At 36.9% G+C, this 21,116-nt stretch overlaps 2 protein-coding genes across 3 annotated transcripts in view; one reads left to right on the plus strand and one right to left on the minus strand.

The window, feature by feature from the left end:
* Positions 1–783: 783 nt before the first annotated feature.
* Positions 784–11,066, plus strand: wee1 (WEE1 G2 checkpoint kinase). 2 transcript variants are annotated; one of them, XR_003674228.1, is made up of 11 exons: positions 784–1,743; positions 2,416–2,621; positions 3,030–3,096; positions 4,918–5,096; positions 5,815–6,083; positions 7,105–7,194; positions 7,268–7,353; positions 7,442–7,612; positions 8,521–8,666; positions 10,195–10,551; positions 10,644–11,066. XR_003674228.1 is itself a non-coding variant. In XM_028448817.1 (11 exons), the coding sequence occupies exons 2-11, from the start codon at positions 1,258–1,260 to the stop codon at positions 10,349–10,351; spliced, it is 1,857 nt and encodes a 618-aa protein (XP_028304618.1). In that variant the 5' UTR covers positions 784–982; positions 1,233–1,257; the 3' UTR covers positions 10,352–11,066. The 2 variants fall into 2 exon arrangements, 1 of the variants encoding a protein (XP_028304618.1); XM_028448817.1 differs by having other exon boundaries at positions 784–982; positions 1,233–1,743; positions 10,195–11,066.
* Positions 11,067–13,089: 2,023 nt separating this feature from the next.
* ireb2 (iron-responsive element binding protein 2) overlaps positions 13,090–21,116 on the minus strand; it is a 29,817-nt gene continuing 21,790 nt past the window's right edge. Inside the window, exons 16-23 of the mRNA XM_028448816.1 lie at positions 20,767–20,923; positions 19,633–19,757; positions 17,736–17,840; positions 17,482–17,624; positions 15,249–15,396; positions 15,051–15,173; positions 13,679–13,864; positions 13,090–13,610 (exon numbers count right to left, since the gene is read on the minus strand). Coding sequence (XP_028304617.1) covers positions 13,500–13,610; positions 13,679–13,864; positions 15,051–15,173; positions 15,249–15,396; positions 17,482–17,624; positions 17,736–17,840; positions 19,633–19,757; positions 20,767–20,923 — 1,098 coding nt within the window. The 3' untranslated portion in view covers positions 13,090–13,499. The remainder of the gene's footprint in view (positions 13,611–13,678; positions 13,865–15,050; positions 15,174–15,248; positions 15,397–17,481; positions 17,625–17,735; positions 17,841–19,632; positions 19,758–20,766; positions 20,924–21,116) is intronic.

Below are 21,116 nucleotides of genomic sequence, written 5' to 3' on the forward strand. Positions count from 1 at the left end.
ATTAATGAAGGCAATTAATCTACTATAACAGCTTTGCAAGCATAGAAGAATGAGTTTAGATTAAAAGCTTAATTCAGGACAGAAGCAAAAAGTCAGAAAATAATGAAAGACTTATGATGACAGTTTTTTTTTTAAGTTTCACCTTTAACATCATATAGCCTTCTGTGGCTTTGGGAATCTTTACAAAATATTGTGTATTTTCCTGCATAAAATTATTATTATTAATAATCAAAATGCTGAAAACCCCTTTTTAGCTTTTTCTTCCGATTATGTAACAATATGTAATAAATGATTATGGGACAATGGTGAAAATTTTAATTTTCACTTTGCTCTGTAGTGATATTTTGTTTTATAGAAAAAAGTTGTATATACTGTAGTTCAATATTTAAGAGTAAAAATTATTTCTGAGTGCGAACTCAGATGGTTAGTTTTTCCAACCCGAATCAGAATCAACTTTATTGGCCATGTAATGTATGTGACAATGTAAACATTAAATAATAATCAACTTGAAAAAAATATATAAACAGTAGTTAAAGACTAATATGTGTGTCAAATTAATATAATATTAATTTTTGCTTTCTTTGATGAAAGCCGCCCGTGCTCATGATGCGTGGACTTAAATGTGTTTTAACTGTGTCAGCGCGGATCTATATTATACACTAGTCACCTTGCGCCAGACCCGAAACAAGGCCGATGACGTAACCCCTTCTGGGGAAAAAAACCCTCCGCCATCTCCTTCATTCAAACTCCTGAGGTCGTTCCTGATTGGCTGTGTGGGACCATGTGACCAACGGTCGCGGGAAGTCCTTCGCCACGCGCGTGATAGAGAGAGCTGCCCGGACGGTTCAAACTTTACTCTGGTAAACATCACCGAGTGCTTTAACGTTGCTCACACGGATTGTAGCGAAGCTGAGCGGCGGAGCGCTGACGGCTGGTTATTGTTACCGGACAGGACGACGGACTTCTGGGCGTCTACGGCGAGGTTTGGGACTGTTTACGGCCGCAGTGGAGCGGAGCTAATCCGTAGCCATTTCTCTGCTTTGGATGGGCGTGTGGGACTGTTGGCAAACAACGCGGCTCTAATCAGCGTGTTAACGCAGATTAGGGTTTAAAGCTCCCGTGCTGTTAAAACTTTTTCCTCTTTGCAGTTGTTCTTTAAAACATTTTGGTTATTTTATTGTGCTGGAATTTGACTAACTCCACTGGGACTCCAACCGCGTGTCTTTCCGCAGCAGAGGCCGGGGTTTAAATCCAAACATGTCGTCCTACAGTCGGCAAAGACGCGGCTCTCCGTCTTCCAAACCGGGACCAATTCGCCAGAAGTTGCAGTTCACTTTCAGCGACGGTGAGGACGAACCCATCGAGGATGCCAACAGCAGCACCGGGGGAGAGTCGGGCTTCACGGAAATAGACTCCCCGATGCCAGTGCGACGGAGCTCCGTGGATAAGCGGCTGGAGGTCGGCAGCAGCCCCCTGAACCAGACCGGGGACGACGACGTGGAGCTGTGGGACGAAGAAAGCTTCGGGTCCCCGTCTCACCTGCGGTCACCGACAAGTGCCCTGTTTGCGAACTGTTCACCGTCACCGAGGAAGAGCCCCAGGCTGTACCCGGGCTCCCCGGAGCGGTCCTACTGCCAAGAGGACGGAGAGGGGTCCAGCTCTCCCATCCCGGACTGCCCCGACACACCTCCGCACAAAACCTTCAGGAAACTCCGGCTGTTTGACACGCCGCACACACCAAAGGTTAGCAACCATTTATTTAAAGCGGAAAATCAACAAATTAAAGCAGTAATGATATAATTGATTTATTAACATATAATACAACATTTATCGTCCCTTTGTTTATGTATGAAAAAATTAGTGTAATGACATGAACAAAACAGTTATGATGGAAATGTTATCACTCATCATTTATTCCGTTATGAAGCGCTATCCTGTTTTTTTTTTTTTTTTGACGTGTTAATTTTAAAGAATATGTTCATTTTTCACCATTTTGAATTAAAAGTTAACATTATTAGATGAAACAACCATCATTTTTACTCTTTCCTTTTTCTATTTTCTTTACTTTGATTTTAGTAAATCTACCAAACTACACTGCCCCATAATGTATAGATCAGTGTTTTTAGCTGTTTTCAGTGTGTTGCATTGAACAGAAAATTTGAATGGGAGGGTTGGATTTTGCTGTGTCAGTTAACGACCCAGTGACCCACTTCATGTACAACTGTTACATAATAATATAATACAGCCCTCTGACTAGTTCTATGTTCAGACATGACTCCCACCAATCACAGCATGGCTTTTTAACTTTGAAATCAGCTCTGCAAATGATTAACTGTGTCTGGTTTCCTTATGTTTAACCAATTCTCTGTAGCTACTGTTTAATAAGTGACCAGGCTGTGCTTCTTCTACTTCCAGAGTCTGCTTTCCAGAGCCAGAAACCCCGGGTCATCAAGCAGGAGAGTCGCCCTTTTTAGAAGTTCAGACTCTTCTGGAAAGGCCACCACAGATAACAAGAGACAGCAGACCCCACTGGTCAACTTTAACCCCTTCACCCCAGACTCGCTCCTCATCCAGTCGGCCACACAGCAGAGGAACAACAGGAAGCGGGCGCACTGGAATGAGTACGTTGCTTACATTTTACTCACACATGTTAATGATTAACACTTTCACGAAGGAAAAGCTGCATAAGGGTCAAGAATCTTCACTGATCCATGTCTATGTGTATTTATTTAATCAAACTTTTTCTTTGTTTGTTAGTAACAGGTATTAGTTTCTGCACTGCTGGTAGTGCAGAGTAGAGTTGACTGTGTGCTGTCGCAGACAAAGCTTCAGTCCTGATCGTATCTAGGAACCAGATACAGTTAAAGCCGTTAAACAATCCCAAGAACTTGGCTGGGAACCAAGACCTCATGGTTACTGGTGAAATGTGCCATGTGCTTGTGAAGCCCCCCCTTCCCCGCCCCCCCTCCTCAGTGCCGCCCCCTGCTGTCCAGAATGCTGACCAACGTCTCTTGTTTTGCATTTCTCAGCTCCTGTGGAGAAGACATGGAGGCCAGTGATGGTGAAGGAGAGGAGGAGATTCTACCACCATCAAAGGTAAATAAGAGCTGCTGGAAAAATGGAAATATTACACAGGTTTTGTCCACAAAAATATCATTTTCTAGGAAAAAATGTGAGTTTTTAACTCATGTGATAAAACAAAATAAATACTAATGAAAAAAATCTATAATTAAACAAATGTAAGTCAAAAAATAAAGTAAATATAAATTGTAGTGACATGGATCATTCTGACTGCTCCTTTTTAATTATTTATTTCATATAAAGATGTATGAACAGCATTAATGTCACCATATTTCCCCTCAAAGATCAATGGTTTACTGAATCTGAGCAGCTTTATTGATTAAGTTTTAATCAACTTAATTTAAATTAACCTCATTTAAAATATTTTGATGATCATTCCAGACTGTAATGATTAAACCAAAACCAATGGTTCTTTGGGATTCTGATTGGTGAACATATATATCACTGAAATGATGGAGACGGAAGAAAAAAGCCTCTGATGTTACGTTATCGCAGTAGTGAAAACCTCAATATCGGTGTGATTAAGGTTAATCGTTCAGCATTATTATGGAAAGATTAATTTACATTTTTTTTTTTTTTTTTTTTTACGTCGAATCAAGTGACCGAATGTCTCAAAAGTGTAGCACACAGACAAATATCTTCAATTCAACCGAAAAAACTGTTTAAAATTTTTCTATGTATGTAATGATTGAGTAGTGATCATGTTATTCTGTGATTAAAAATCAATGCAGAACTTAATCTGAGGGTGTTTTTTTTAATGTGTTGGGGTTCAGATTAATTAAAGATTTTACTAATAATGTTTCTTCCTGTTTAATGTATGATTTTGGGCTTGTATTGTTGCGTGTGTGCTTCGTAATCTTGTGATTTCAGTTTAGACATCCAGACTTTGGAAATCAGTAGTCGACCATTCACTTTATTTAGCATGTTTAGCACTATTTTAGTATGGCTGAACTATCAATTGCATTTGTGATCATATTGCGACATGTTAAAATTAGATTTCCTAACTGCAAAGTCTGCGAATTAGTTTTTATAAATTAGTGTTAAATTAGTTAATTAATTAATTAGTGTTTTTTTTTTTTTAACCTAAAAATGCAATTTATTTAAGCACATATTTGCTCTCTTTACTTTTCCTGCACTTTATTTTTTAATTCTCTCTGGCAGAATTTTGTTACATTGCTGTGGTGAATGTTTAGACTGTAAGTCAAAGTATTTTAAGTTTACAACTGTAATTGAAGTAGATAAATAAACTGTCTTTAATATTAATTCATGGTTAATTTTCCTTTATCTTAACATAAAACTGGCCTATAAGAAAGAACATTGTATGTATAATACATCTAATATTGTTTATTAGAACACAGTACATTGATTTATTGATTATGTTTGTTGGAAAATGGGGAAAAAAGGACCTTGAAAAAAATAATTGCAATTAGATTTTTTTCCCCAAATTGTTCAGCTCTAGATTTCAGGAAGTTTAATCACCAGTAAAGTCCTAAACAGGAAGAGATGATGAAACAGACGTGTAATGGGTGAAACCTGAAACTAAATTTGAGGAATTTTGAAACGGAAAATTTCAGAGCCCCTCCCCATGTTAAAATTCTTCAGTTCTTTTGTGTTTTCTCTCTAGTTTAAGTGTCTGTACCACATGTAAAGTTTAAAGGTGTGAAGTGGTGAAGCCTGGTCGACCACTTGTTCTAAAGATCCACCCTTATACTGGTTCCACTGGTTCTTTTGACCTGTGAGGCACCAGGACCAGAATGAAATGCATTGTGAACCAAAGATAAGAGTTTGTGTTGAATTAGTTTCTAATGCTCCCCCCCCCCCCCCCCCTTCCCGCAGCGGATCACCATGATGGAAAACAACAATAACATGATGTCACGCTACACGTCTGAGTTTTTGGAGCTGGAGAAGATCGGCTGTGGGGAGTTTGGAGCCGTGTTCAAGTGTGTGAAGAGGCTGGATGGATGTATTTATGCCATCAAGAGGTCCAAGAAACCTCTGGCAGGATCTGTGGATGAGTGAGTGTGCACTTTAATATCCATACTAGGGTTCTCACCAGGAATTTTTCACAGCGTGGGTGAATCGCAAAATGTATAACTCTGTGAGGGTCAAATTTAGTGAAGTAAAGCTTAAGTTTAAAGGTCCAGTATTATGCTATTTTTTACCCATCTCCATTTGTTCTAAGAACTCCCAAAACATTGTATGAGATTTATTTTCCAAAACCCGCCTGTTTTCTGGAGTTTTAGCCTCTGAAAAGTCACGTTTCTGACCAATTCTGAAATCGTGCTGTGTGAGTGCAGCGGACTCCACATATGACTTCACACAACAGTTGATCACTAGTAACTTTCTTTTTCTATCTACACATTCTGAAACAGTTGAAACTGCTTCTTTTGCTGTTGAAAACACTTACCAGAGCTGCTACGTTACTTTGTCATCATCTCATGTAGAGATTACAGGAATACTCCATTCAAGGTGATAGTCAGCTGTTTTGTGCAGAATAGAAAACTCAGTATATCTTGAATCTTGATATATCGCCCAGCTCTAATCTGAGATCAACACTATGTGGACACGTTTAGTTTTGAAGGTTTCTAGTGTAAAAAAGTGATGAAGTCTTGACCATATGTTGACATCTCCACAGATCTGATTAAAAGAAAAAAAAAAAAACCCCAATTGTTATTAAAAGTTGCCTTTTATCATCAGTGTAATAATTTTCCTCCTCCTGTTCTTGTCTTTCAGACAGAACGCTCTGAGGGAGGTGTACGCCCACGCCGTGCTGGGCCAGCACCCCCACGTGGTGCGCTACTACTCAGCCTGGGCCGAGGATGACCACATGCTCATCCAGAACGAGTATTGCAACGGTGGCACGCTGTCTGACGTCATCTCAGAGAACTACAGACGCCTCAACTTCCTGTCTGAGCTGGAGCTCAAAGATCTGCTGCTGCAGGTCACACAGGGGCTGAAGTACATCCACTCCACCTCCCTGGTGCACATGGACATCAAACCCAGTGAGTCGTCAGACTAAGGCTGCACCATTAATCTGTAGAAAATTAAAGTAAAATTATTTATTGAGATGGATTTAAAAAAAAAAAAAAAGTCAAGATTGGAAAATTGATTTTTCCATTTACGGTAGAAATTGCGTCACCCAAGCAATGTGGAAAAGGATTCCAGATGAGGTAGCATTCCTTGTTGCTAAGGGCAAGCAGAGGTTGTAATCCCTTTACAAACTGTTGTTTGTAAAGGGATTACAACCTCTGCTTTTTAAATGTGAGTTTTGTTTGAGATTCTTTAATGTCAGTTTTTTTTCTAATGCAAGTTTCTTTTTTTAAAAATCCCAAGAGATTAATTTATTTATGTTTGGGCAGATTGGTAATTTATCAATTCCACAGGGAATTTAACATTTTTTATTAAAGCTTTGCACTTGAACTTTATTCCCAATATGAAGATTTCTACAGTAAATGTGACTAAAGATTTCCTGTAGTCAATCAAGCTAAACTAAACCAGTTCTGTGATACACACACAGTACAGTTTCACTATCATTTTATCACTGTAAAAAACCATCAACCATTTTCTCTCTTGATCTTCCAGAAACCCAATTTACAATATTGTGCAGAAAACGTTAAACTAAAACGGTTAAGATTAGTTCTGTTAGTATAAATTAGTCACCATCTCAAATAAAGTTTTCATCTAAATAAATTCAAAACCCCAGAGAAACATTTCAAACACATGTAAAATATATCTCTTATAGAAAAAAACATGTTTAACAAATGTAATTTATCAAATGCCATTTGGTAAAATAAACCTTGCAAATCAACCTTTGAAGTTGTAATTTATTCCCATTATGGAGATTTATTTTCACTTTTTAAGTTGGAAGAAAATACTTGAAATAATTTCATCCAGTGTCTTTTTTTTTTTTTAAGGGGGAAAAAAAATCAAATATCGAGTTGTCAAAGTAAAAAAAAAAAAATCTGTATTTTGTTTTGAGCTAAAATCTGCTCTGAAGCTAACACTGTTAGCTTTGTTTCCCAGGCAACATCTTCATTTCCAGGAAGTCTGTGCCCAACTGTGACGAGTGCAACGAGGACGACGAGCTGACCACAAGCATCGTCTACAAAATTGGTTCGTTTCGCCCACATATTCAAAACCTCATTTATAATTGGATCCAATAATTAACAGTCTCCTCCCTCTGCAGGTGATCTTGGTCATGTGACCAGAGTGAACAACCCCCAGGTGGAGGAGGGTGACAGCAGATACCTGGCTAACGAGGTCCTACAGGAGGTCAGTGAGACTTTAAACTCAGAGAATGAAAAGTCAGTGAGAGTTTAATGTAGAACCTTTGTTTACAAACATCCTTTGTTTCCTGTAGGATTACAGTAATCTGACCAAAGCAGACATCTTTGCTCTGGCTCTGACTGTGGTCAGTGCCTCTGGAGCTGAGCCTCTGCCCACCAATGGAGACAAATGGCACGAGATCAGGCAGGGAAAACTACCTGCCATCCCCCAGCTGCTCTCCCCAGAGTTCCTCGGCCTTTTAAAGGTAACAATCATCAGGGTTGGGGTCAATTATAATTGTAAGTTTATAAATCTGTTGCTGTCGTCTTAATCGTGATTGAGTTTAGATCAATGACTTTGTAATTGCCATGATAATTCTACAGAAATTGCCAATTATATCCTAACACAAAACTGAGGAACCGTGTTACAGTTCTACACATATGTAGTTCATGATTATTAAAACTAGTGCAGTGTCCGTAGGAAGTACAGTATGTCTATAGAAAAGTGGGATGGTTTATATGGGAGCTTTAATTCAGAATAAAAGACCTTGTAAAAACTTAATTCCTAATGCAAATTTAATTCTGAAACACACATACGGCGCCCAGGGCCGCCGAGGCGTTTCTGCCCGGGCCTGCTGCCCCTAACCTGGCCAACTGTTCTGTGTGATCAAAGTCAGCAAATGGCTCAGTCCACAGTGATGATGTCACCAGTTCTAAAATATAATAAAATTGTCTGCTCCCATTGGACAATTTTATGAAATAATTCATTAACGGTATCATTGCAGTCCAAACAAATCAGACATTGCACACCTTTGAACTAAGCAGCAGCCATGTTGAAAGTCTCGGCTCTGTCTGTCCTTGAACCACAGAGATATTTGAGCCACACACACATAAAACATATCTATCTATAAAGCAAGGAATCTGTGTCTCTCAAGCTTTCCCGCATTTTATCATTTAAAAAATTTAATCTAGGGGTATACTGACAAAAAAAGGCTCAGACGCCCACACTAAAAATATTAAAACCTATATTTTCATTAATTAGGAAGCCTCACAAGGTAAACAAGACATGTATTTTTGAGTTTATTTTATAAACTATTCCATAATGTTCTAGATGTGCTAGCACTCTGTCATACACAGATGTTACTTATACGTTCCTCATGGCGGTTTCTTTCAGCTGATGATCAGCCCTGACCCGAGCAGGCGACCTTCGACCTCTGCCCTCATCAAACACCCGGTGCTTCTCACTGCTGCTAGGATGAGCGCCGACCAGCTCAGAGTGGAGCTCAACGCTGAGAAGTTCAAGAACGCTTTGCTTCAAAAGTGAGTTTCAGAGACAAGCAAAGAAAATAATCTATGGATTAGATTTAAATTGTTGTGACATCAGTAGGCGTTTCAATTTATTAGATGAGGTATTACTGGAAGTAAAAAATACTGATGTAAGTCGTCTCCTTAGTGATTATTAAATGTAAGATATTACTGAAAGAAATTGTTTCTCTGTTCACCAATGTTTGAATCATTTGGATCGTACACACTTAGTGAACATTGGAAAAAAAAAGCTACTGTTAGTCATTTTAATTAAAGGTCAAAAGCCTAAAATAATGAATGTAACATAACTAGACAAGGATTTAAAAAAAAAAATAAGAAATGTAAATTTAATTAATGAAGAATAACAGTCTGATACTTTCAAACTATTAACAGATAAATTAGGGAAAAGGTTTTTACTTGGTTTAGTTTTCTATATTTTGGTTGTTGTTGTTGTGTCCAGATTGTTAAAAGATCAGAAGTTAAAAGTGCGATATATAGTTAAGATTATTTTAGGAGGGTAAAATCAATAAAGACCTGACTTTTTCAGAATTTGGATCGGAAACATAGACTCAATGTTAACAAGGACAAAGTTAGGGTGACTGGATTATTTTAAAAAAACAAGTTTGGATGAACTACAGCCAAGCCCGCGGAACATCTCTGTGCCGATAGTATTTACCACGTTCCTGAGAATTCAGTCAAATGACTCCAGTAAAAAAAAAAAATGGGGGCCCCTGGTGCCCCCGTGGCACATATGGAGTAATGGGCCCCATTCATATATTGGTACGTGTCAATGATTCAGTAACACCAGCTGTCGCAATATTTGACTCACAAATAAATGAGAAAATTACTTTAATGAAATTGACGAAAATGGGGGGTGGACCCCTGATCTAATTGTGCGAGGCATAATCGTAATCTGTGTTGAATTACCTATGAAACGATATATCACACAACTATGTTCCCATAAATTTGGAAATTAGCAGAAATGGGGGTGGGCCCTATTTCAAATAAAGTATTCATACCAAACTGCATTTCGATCTAACGAGAACCAACAGAGGAGGAGTCATTTGAAAAATGGGGCACCCATGACTAGGAGTGTGACGATATCTCTATACGGCGATATATCACAATATTTTTCCGCACGATCGATTATCGATATGCTCCCAATAAGTATCGATTTTTATTTTTATTTTTCCCAAAACCTTTTCTGCTTTTCACTAAAATGTGCAGGTACATCTTCACAGAAATGTTATCACTGTTTGTTGAAGGAACCAGTATATTATTTACTGGAATATTGCACTATAATGATTTCACTGGTAAGAAAGACCCTTTTTCTTTTGGGACCCCAAATTGAAAATTGGGCTCCGGACGTCGATGCGTAGACATCCATAGATTATACCTATTATTTCAGTCCGATCGGTTCAATAATAACGGTTTAACTCGTGTACACAGTCCAGTAGCCCGTCCTCGTAAAGCCTGTAAACTAACTAATACCGAGTCTTGCTGGTGTTTTACTGGTTTCTTTAATTCTTTGTTTTTTCCTCAGAGAACTGAAGAAAGCCCAACTGGCTCGAGCCGTGGCAGAGGAGAAGGTTTTATCAACAGACCGGATCCTGACCCGTTCCACGGTTCAGTCCAACCTCAGAACCTCCAGACTCATCGGAAAGAAGATGAACCGCTCTGTCAGCCTCACCATCTACTGACGCTTTATTCTGAAACAGGAAGTTGGAACATGCAGAACAATGGACATGAAGAGCAGAGCTGCTCAGTTGAAAGTTAACTTTAAAAAAAACAACAACAAAAAACATGTTGCCCTGGACGGCAATTTCTGCCACAACTCTACCAAACTGGACCTGGCCTAGTTCTTGCTCCGCCCACTTTCTCAGACTTTTTTCCTAAAAAGGTAACGATGTTTACCTTTGACACTGTCTTTCTTGGATTTTGAAGTCAAACGCTCCAGCTGTGTCTGACCTTTGCACTTCCTTCTAAATCCAGTTGGATCAACGCCACAGCGGAGCTCAGTGTGAATGTACTTACCGTCTTCATGAGCACCTTACTGCCTGTCACAAGCCTGATGCTGGGTACCAGAGATGTTTGAGTGTGTGTGTGTGTAACGGAGCACTTTGGAGGCCAAAACGTGCGACATGTCACGTTTCAATAAGAGATAAAAACAAGAGACTAAAAATCTGCTGCTATTGATGTTTCTGTTTGTTTGGATGTTGGTGTTAAAGTAGCAGGAGTTCAGTCCCTCTGTGCTCTGTTGTTCTGGGTACAGCTAATGGATCATGATATTTGTGTTTGGATCCAGTAAATAACTCACGTTCCTGTGAATAAGCTGCCAGCCGTGCCTGTAGCATTAGAACAATCATTGTCCTGTTCTTTGGATTCTCATTTGTTCTCGTCATTGATCATTCTTCATCCCTGTGTTCATGTAACATGTTGTACATATGTTTTAATAAATTCTACAACCTTCACATACTCATGTTTCTACCTTGACTTAGCATCAGAAAAAGCTTAACATTTAATTAGGACTGCAAAGACTCCTCCATTCCAAAATATTTGACTATTTTATCGTAGATTTGTGACTTTTTGTTAATACAACATAGTATAATCTTTTTCTACTTTGTGTATGTGTATATATATATATATATATGTGGTACATTTTATAAGACAAACTGGTTGGTTTTGAGTCAAACTAGTTTTGAATAATTTCTTGAGGATCATTTAACCATTTAAAAAAAAAAAAAAAATAAATTATCAAGTCTAACAAGGAAACCAAAGATATGGAATTTGCTGTGTTAAATATGATAAAATGAATAAAAGTTATTTGTGGAACTGGAACCCACATTATGGGTGAGTGCGGCGCCTTTTACCACTCCGTTATCGTAGTACGGTGATGACAACGGCACATTGCGCTTAAGTAGAAAAGCTCCGGAAACGTAGCTACGGCTACGTTTAACGTATCTCCACTTTCTAATTAAAATTAAGACATAAAGAGCCACATGTTGAGGATCACTGACTTAATAACAGCTTCAAGATGGTGTTTCTGATAATGTAATGGACTGGTCTGGACACAAAATGCCTCGAGCGTCCATAATTTCTACATGAAATTTGGGTTTTAAAAAAAATGATGCGTGGCCACGAGCTAATAAATTCGTGGGCACAAGTTAATAATTGCGTGGCTACCAGATAGTACTGCGGTGAAGTGACATATTTATGCGAGACTCATTGGCCACGTTTACATGGGAGCTTTAATTCCTCTTTAAAGCGGAATAAAAGTGAATTCCTCTTGAACTTGACCTTGTAAACACATCATTCCTAATGCCAGGAATTAAAGTTAATTCCAAATTAGGTGGCTGGTTTATTTCATTTTCCGGAGCCAATATTTGTTTTAAAAAATATTATAATAGTGTTGTAGAGGACACTCTCTAGTATCACTGTGATAAGTTTCATGAATTTTGACTGTAGAATATCAAAGTAATCTTACATTAAAACTGACCCTGACGTGTTTAAGAAAGTGTCCTTAATTCATTATTTTTGTTTAGCATTTAAAATTTTCTTAAAATATCACTTTAATTATCTAAGTTTACGTTTTGAAGATTAATTTAAAATGATCCATACACAGAGTAGTTGTTTAACAAAATAAAAATATTCATGAATAACACATTGAGAACATAATGAACAAATGATAAAACAGCTCCACATTGTCACATTTAACAGTAAAAAAACGCATCACAGTGATACTAGAAAGTGTCCTCTACAACACTGTGGTGGTTGTTTGTCTTGACATTCTATTTTTGATTTTATAATTTTTTTTTTTTAAAATATTGGCTTCTTTGCTGTCGAGATCTATATTAATTATTTTAAAGATCCTTAAAAAAAAAAGAAAAAAAAAACACTTTTCTAAAACTTTTTTAAATTGAAATATGCTTAAATCGAAAAGTAAACACAAAACCATGTTGCTATTATTTTTATAACACTGAAATGTATTGTATGAGTTTTTACAAATTGTTCCTGAATCCATCACCAACAAACCTTTACCGTACGTGCTAGAATAGACGCGCGGCATTATTTTGAAACCACGCCTACAGGGGGCGCTAAAGTTTTATTATTTTTAAAACTGGACATTTTTTAATAACTCAGTCAAAACTCATTCAATCAAACCCAGTCATGTGAACACGCTGCCCCCTGGTGGTGATAGAAAGCACTTTTTTCATTATTTATTGCAATTAAACTTTGAGATGTAATTGACTTTCATGGATAACTGTAATTGGAAAAAATGCTGCTCAATAATCCTAAATGAGTTGTAATTGAACATAAATAATTGAAGACATAATTGAAAAACGTATTTGATCCCCATCCTGCCTGCAGCCTTCCATCAAACAATGAATTATTAACTCTCATAAAGAACGTGTTTATAGAAGAAAAAGGATTCATTAGATCAGTTAAACATTAACAGTACTTTAATGAACATACGGTTGCTTTCAGGCCCAAAATGAAAGAAAAGGGACCGACATTAATTTGCACTTTCGTTTTTGACACACTGGGTTTCCATGAAAAACAAGCTGTGATTGCATCTTTTTAAAAAAAACAAACATGTTTGTGACGTCGTACCGAGCACCAGGGTTGATTTCATGTTGAACAACAGCAGATTGAACAAAAAAACAAACAAACATTGAGTTTAAAAGACGTGTGAGGTTGGATTTGCTGCTTTTCTCGTTAACGTCTACATCCAGGAGGAGGAGGAGGAATAATACATCCTTTGAAGCGTTCACATTCTAGTCCATGCTGAAGTAAAGACAGTTGTAGTTCAAGGGCCTCGAACACATGTTGTGCTGCTCTTTTTTTTTTTTACAGCAAAGTTCGAGCGACGTATCTGAGCAGTCCTCCATGTTGGAAACAAATCACGTCTGTTTGTGAGTCGAACAAAGCTGTGACGGTGAAACTCTTCTCTGTGCTGGTCTGTAACACAACACACACACACACAGTCAGAATGACAGACACACTGAGGAGAAAACAGGGTTTTTTACCTTCACAGTGAGCTGCTGCCTTGCCCCGAGGTTCTCCGGCAGGATGATGGTGAACTTCTCCTTCCCGCTGAGCTCCAGGGCATCTGCGTTCTGTCCAGGCAGGAACTGGAGGGGCATGATTCCCATTCCCAGCAGCTGGTTTTTATGTAGCTTCTCAAAGCTCTCAGCGATGACAGCACGCACGCCCTGCAGCATTAATACACAAAATAAAAGCATAAAAAAATACGAAGAATTACAACAGTAAAATACATGAAAATACTCCAAAAATACACAAAACTACTACAAAAATGAACAAAATGACAAAAAATATACTGAATTACAGAAAAAGACAAGAAAAACACAAAATATTACTCTGCAAACCCAAAGTACGACAAACAAGCAAAACAACAACAAAAATTACCGAAAAAAAAAAAAAAAACAGCAAAATGACAACATGTATACACAATGACTCGAAAAAACAAATTTTACATAAAAAATGAAAAACAGAAATACACAAAATGCCGCATAACAAGCAAAACAACAACAAACATGCAGAGAATGACAGAAAAACACACAAAATCACTAAAGTTGTGTCTTTATTCTAAATGCTGACATGAATGTTGTTAATGTGACCCTTCCATCAAACAAATGTGGCCCCACTGTGATAGAAGTTGCCCACCTCTGGATTAGAGCGTGCTAGTACAACTGTTAGTTTAATGATTTTTTTTTAAAACCAAAGTTTAAAATTTCTGTTCATTCTAAGACCAGGGTGTTAAACTCATTTTAGTTCAGGGGCCAAATACGGTGCAGTTTGATCATAAGTGGGCCACAGATTTAAAGCAAGAAAACGAGTTATTTCAACATTATTGTGCCTAAATATGTACTAAATATGTAAGAAACGACAATATCCAATAAAAAAGTGACAGATATTAGTCCCAACACTTTACATTTCATAGATTTTGTGATCAATTTCCATTCAAGTAAGGCAAATATGTAATAATTTCAGGAAAATTGCCGGATTTTGTAAGAATTTTCCGTTTTTTCAACTGTTTAACATTAGAAATGACTGTTATTAAGTGATATGAAAACTGTGAGGCAGCATCTGCAAATATTGTTTAGTTTAATTTACACAATGATTCATGTTTTTTTCTGTCATTTTTACTTTATCCTGTGGGCCGAATTGGATGCTCCAAAGGGCCGAATTTGGCCCCAGGGCCATGAGTTTGACACGTGTTTTAAGACATTCATTTAGTACGTGTTAATACACTAAGGGGAAGTTTGTGGTTGTGATAATGGCTCTATGACAGAGGGAAATCCATCTATCTTTATGATAATGATAATTATTATTATGTACTGGTGAATATATGTGATGTCAGCTGTAATGGGAGTGTACCAGTAGGTAAGGTCCTTTAGCCACCCAGTCCCTGGAGCTTCCTGAGCCGTAGTCTTTTCCTGCTAGAATGATGAGATGAACTCCGTCTCTCTGATAACGATCGGCTGCTTCATAAACATCCATCTGAGAGCACGGAAAATATTATTAATAATAATAAATGCTGTGTTGAGATGAGATGTGCAGCTCTGATGTACTCACCATCTGTCCTGAAGGAATGTGCAACGTCTTTGGACCTGCTTTGCCCACAAATCGATTCTGGAGTTTGATGCTAGCGAACGTTCCTCTAGTCATGACCGCGTCGTTCCCTCTGCGAGCGCCATACGAGTTAAACTCTCGAGGAGTCAGTCTGAGGAGAAAACAATAAAACCAAAATCAGTGCAAATAAACATTCAGACTCTAACCTGCTCTCTTTGAAACTTTAGAGAACTTTATTTAAAATGACATCTTAGTTTTGGTTTTAACGTTAAGAGCATTTTTGTGACCAAAAGTGACATTTTGGGTGTTTTTATTTGTTTGCCTCTCAATATTTCGCTCATTTTAAAGGCTAGCTGTATGATATTTTACATTTTTATTTGCTTACTTCCAAAGTCATGTGTATGGGAAGTTTAAGGAAAAGAAGATGTGCATCAAACCGACAAGTCTGAAGAAGTTGAAAATAAATAAATAAAATTCTTGGATGTACGACGCGTATGTAAATGACATACACTTGGACACCTTGTGTACACAAACAGTCGGTCTCATAAAAGTTCAGTAAAAATGTATTCCATTAATTTAATTTGTACTTCTACCGCATCAGATTTTTTTTTTTACTATTTCAAACCTATCCATAGATATAAAAGTTATTATACATTTAAAATCCTTTTTTATGTTTTTATGGACTTTTTATTAAATGAGAACCTATTTTTTTCAGCAGGAAAAACACCAAATATGCAGGATTTCCAAAAAATAATTGAAATGGAAACTTTACAGCATTGACTGTCATTAATTGATAGTAAAATTTTAATTTAATGCATTATTATTACAAAATACACTTGTACACCTTGCATTCTCTAAAATGTCCCTAAAACTTTATGCAGTGGTCTCTGGTTGGAAGGAGGTTATTACACCTAAAACATAAGTTCCCTTTATTTTGAAGGTAGAAACTTAGATCTATTAGGTATTAATGAAAAAGCATTATAATATGTCACGAGGTTATTACCGTAAGTGTCGGTATGATGCATATTTACTTTTCTATAAACTTCCAATACACATAAGTTTGGAATGAAGCAAATAAAAATGTAAAAACAATGATGGTAAAACAAATAGCCTTAAAAATGACCATAATATTAAGAGCCAAACAAATAAAAACACCCAAATTGTGATTTTTGGTTACAAAGATGCTCCGAGGGTTAAATATTTTACTGATCCAACAGTTTGGACAACTTTCCTCTATTATGTAACGTTAACTAAAGTCTGTCCTGTGTATGTCAATATTGTTCTCTGTGACTGAACGTACACACACAAAAACACACTGATTCTGCAAAATGTGTTGATATTCTACAGTCCATCATTACAGTCACACCTCCTTTTATATATATTTATATATATATATATTTAAAAAAAAATACTTTCAGGAACATAAAGTTTGTCTTTAACTCTCTCTAAAGGTGCGTTCACACCGAACGCAGCGCTGCAGTAGCTTCCATCGCCCATGATGTGTCGTTTGTACATAGCGGTGCTTTATGGTCACTCCATCACTTCATCGCACCAGTGACGCGATCACCAGGGAACAGTGTGTGTGTGTGTGTGTGTGTGTGTGTGTGGGTGTTGAGCCGGTGATAAGGTAAAGAGAAAGAGAGAGAGGGTTGATCACTTCTTTTCCTTCTTGCTCCACTTTTACAGTTTAATTGATCAATTTACGGAGATATTAAAGGATGAGTTCACCTAGAATGTGTTATGATCAGGAGTTACTGTGGTTTTCAAGAAGTTAAACTTTAATTTTACCCTGATAAATGGAGGAAGTTGTACAGCCTCTGCAGCAGCTGTCTGCACTGAAGCGGGAGGGAACAGGGAGGGGCTGCTGCCTCGGCTCTACAGACAGTGAAGGACGGGGGATTTGTCGCTTTAAGTCGCTTAAAAAGTTCCGATTTTTCAACGCGTCGTTTTTCAACCTCGTCGCTCAAATTACACGTCACGTCACTATAGGGGAGATAACTTGAGGTCGCGTCATTTACATTGATTTTAATGTAATCGAGTTACTTCAATCACTTCAGTCGCGTTCGGTGTGTAAGCACCTTAAGAGTTAGTGTGATCTATGATGAAAGTAGTTTGAGAAAAAAAACAAACAAAAATCATCTGTATCATTTATCTTAATCAAAGTTGTGATTCTGTTACTCTCTATAATAACCACTTATTGGTTTGATCATTGATAATATTGATCAGTGCTACTGACCGTTTACTCAGCAGGTACTTAGCAGCAGCGCTAACCCTGGCTATGCTTCCTGCAGGTGAAATATGATCCGTGGTCACTTTGTCTCCGAGGAACAATAAGACGTGAGCGTTTTCTACCGACTGAGGGACGGGCATCTCTTTGCTCTGCAACAGAAACAATAACAACAACATGTGCCATATTAAATCAAAAAGGAAAACAAAAACAGTCTTTTTTTAAAGTTAAAACAACATTAAATCAAAGATTAGAGCACTTACAAGTTTGTTAAAGAAGTTTGGTGAACGTATGTATGTAGATTTGAGATCCCAGGGAAAAACAACAGAGTCTGGACACTCGAAATTGTTCCAAAATGTGTTTCCTTTCTGCAAAAGAAAAAAAAATAAAATAAATCATTCAAATCAAAGGAAAAGACAAAACAATCACAAATAAGGATTTCATCAACTTCAACCATTTCTCTGTGTTTGTGTTAAAACATCAAGACCTGTCTGAGTTTATCTGACAGGCTCCTCTAGAAAAGCTTCTACTGTGTGAAAGTTTAGGTAAACATGCTGTTAATAACCTGTGGTTAAAGGTTTCTGCAAAGTCACATCTATTGGTCAACATGAGAGGGAGGGAAACGTCTGACAGAAACACTTAGTGTCAAAGTAGTAAAAACCAAAAACACCAAACAATCACAGTTTAGTCATAATTGAAATCACCATTATTTGTCAACCAAAAATGTGTTCATTTTTTTGTACAAAACAATGTAAAATATATCCTTTAAACATAAATAAAATCCTTATATTTTGTGTACCAAGTGTTTTTGCTGCGTATCTCTTGCCATGTTTCAACACCGCTAGCAACAGATTTCCTGGTGTTAGCGTGTAGGCTAGCCTTAGCGTTAGCTTTCATAGGGGCGGGGCTTAGGAGCTTCCATGCGCATGCATTAAACAACTCAAAGTTAGTATCAATAATGGGGGTTTTTCTCGTGTGTGCCGAGCTTTATTTTTTTGTAGATATCTGGAAGTTTGTTTTATTTAGCAAATAAACATATCTATCTTCTATTTTTTTTCTGGATTATGTTATTTTTGTAATCGTAGGAAATGTAATAAAATTTCTATTAATTGCACAGCATTAGAAGTAAATATTAATGCTCAAACCAGGGTTAGGGTCAATTATAATTGTACAATTAGTAATTAATTACAATTATGTCATAATTTTAATTGAAGAAACATATTGAGTTGTAATCATGATTTAATTGTAATTGAGTTCAGATAAATGACTTTATAATTGTAATTGGCATGGCAATTATATAAAAACTGTCATTTACAATTTAATTAAACGCAAAACTGGGGAACCGTGTTAGAGTTCTATGACTTACACATACGGAGTTAATTATTAAAACATGTTTCATATCAACTTTATCGATTGGTTCTCTTGAGGATCATTTTACCATTTAAAAATAATTTGAAATCGAGGGGTATAGTGACAGAAAAAAGGCTCAGACGCCCACACCAAGAACATTAATACCAATATTTTCATTGATTAAGAAGCCTAACAATGTAACCAATAGATGAGAAACAAATTAGATAATATTTTTAGTGTATTTTACAGCTGATTAAAGACATGGGTCTAAACCAACCCGTTATTATAAGAGATGCTAACAGAAAGCCAACACAAAAAGGAGATTAAGTTTGATGGGCTTTTTTTTATTAAAGGCTCAGTAATTGTGATTGTGATTACTTAATTGTAATTTACTTTCTGGGGAAAGATATTTATAGTAATTTAATTGTAATTGGGAAAGATGGAGGTCAACATAATTATAATTGATTTGTAATTGAAGATGGATAATTTGAGACGTAATTGTAATTTTAAAATGTAATTGATCCCAACCCTGAACCCAAACACTTTCAATAGAAGAGGAAAAACTAAAAAGGATTTACTAAATTTTAAATGCTGTGTTTTTATTCTAATGTGGAATCCTGGTATTTAAGTAGCTCAGATAAGTGTTTTAGCTCTACTAGCTAATAGTGGCTAAGCTGTTATAGGATGCACATGGGATGCTTCCTAAAACAAAGCAAAAATATTCTGTTTATAACTAATGTCTGTATGTAAGAAATGAGAAGTTTAAACATAATATGTAAATAAAAAAACAAAAAACGTGAGTGTCCTAACCTCCATCCGCCCCCTGAGATCCTTAAAGATGGAGGCAATGATTGTGGCCTCCTCCGTTTCCTGGACTTCCTCTCTGGAGGGCCACACGTCTCGTAGAAACACTTTCTTTCCCTCCGGCGTCACACCTGACAATAAAAAGTACTTTAGCTGATAAACGTACATAATCACAACTACACAATCTACACAACAACAAACAATCTACTCCTCTGCAACATCACAACAACATGTGATCCAACAACATCTCTAACTGCTTTGATTACACACTTGATGTAGACATTTAACAGTGTTGGTGCAGCTGTGAGTGAGTGTTTTCTGCTGGTTGCATTTGTGTATTAATTTATTATTAATAATTCCTATTAGTGATTTAAAAGCTTGGTGGCGTTGGGTGTGTTTGGACGTTATTTTCTTATTTCATGCTCTTTTAATTCTTCTCTTTTTCTTTTTTCCATCTCTTCTCTCAATGTTATTATATTTACTATTATTACTATTATTATTATTATTATTGTTGTTAGTACATCGTTCCTTTCCCCCCATGTATTTGTCTATTATTAACTTGTTTCAGTTTTCAGTTTATTTCAGTCTAACAAAAACTTTTAAAACAATTTAAATACATATAACAAGACTAAAATGCTTATATGCCCAACATAAATCATAACATTCAAGTTACCTTTTCCAATAATACACACAAAAGAAATGCAAGCATTCAACAAGTACATTTGAGTAAAAAAATAAATATATGTACTTTCTTCACATAATTCTCTAAAATTCACATAATTCTTGTAATATCTCAAACACACACACAGTATTAAAATGTATAATATTCGTAAATACTTTCTATGATAACCTGTCAGCATTTTTTTCTCCTTGCCTTATTTTCTGTATTTGTCTTTGTCTTTGTGTTTTATGAGGCTAAAAATAAAAATTGGTCTGTTTAGTCCTTTCTGTTTGACTTGGTGCCCTGTTCCTCTCCACAGTATTTAGGCTTTAGCCTAAATTAGTTAGATTAAGTTCTGTTAGTTATATTTAGTTCCCGTCTGTCTCTCTGTGGTAATAAGCGTAGAAAGTTGTAACGCTAACTGTGAGAACTGGCAGGAGTCAGTAATCCTGGTCTGTGACGGAGGTTCCAATCCTTACCCAAAGGCTCTGTTTCAAAGTCGATGGCCACTGTCCCTGCTATAGCATAAGCCACCACCAGGGGGGGTGAGGCCAGATAGTTGGCACGCAGGCAGTCACACAGGCGCCCTTCAAAGTGCCTGTTACCAGATAACACACCACAGGCCACCAGATCACCCTGGATAAGAAGAGGATATTCAGGCAGTTGTCAAAATATACAAAGGTGGCTTTGAAAAGCAAGACATTTCTAGAAAAGTGATTCACTCAAAAACAATAAAAACAGCCTCTTTTGACCAATCAAAGGTGGATTAGAATAAATCCCAACACACACTGAACTAATTCACAGGAATGTAACACATCATTTACTCTAT

The sequence above is a fragment of the Gouania willdenowi genome, chromosome 6 (assembly GCF_900634775.1).
Source record: "Gouania willdenowi chromosome 6, fGouWil2.1, whole genome shotgun sequence".
Classification (NCBI taxonomy): domain Eukaryota; kingdom Metazoa; phylum Chordata; class Actinopteri; order Blenniiformes; family Gobiesocidae; genus Gouania; species Gouania willdenowi.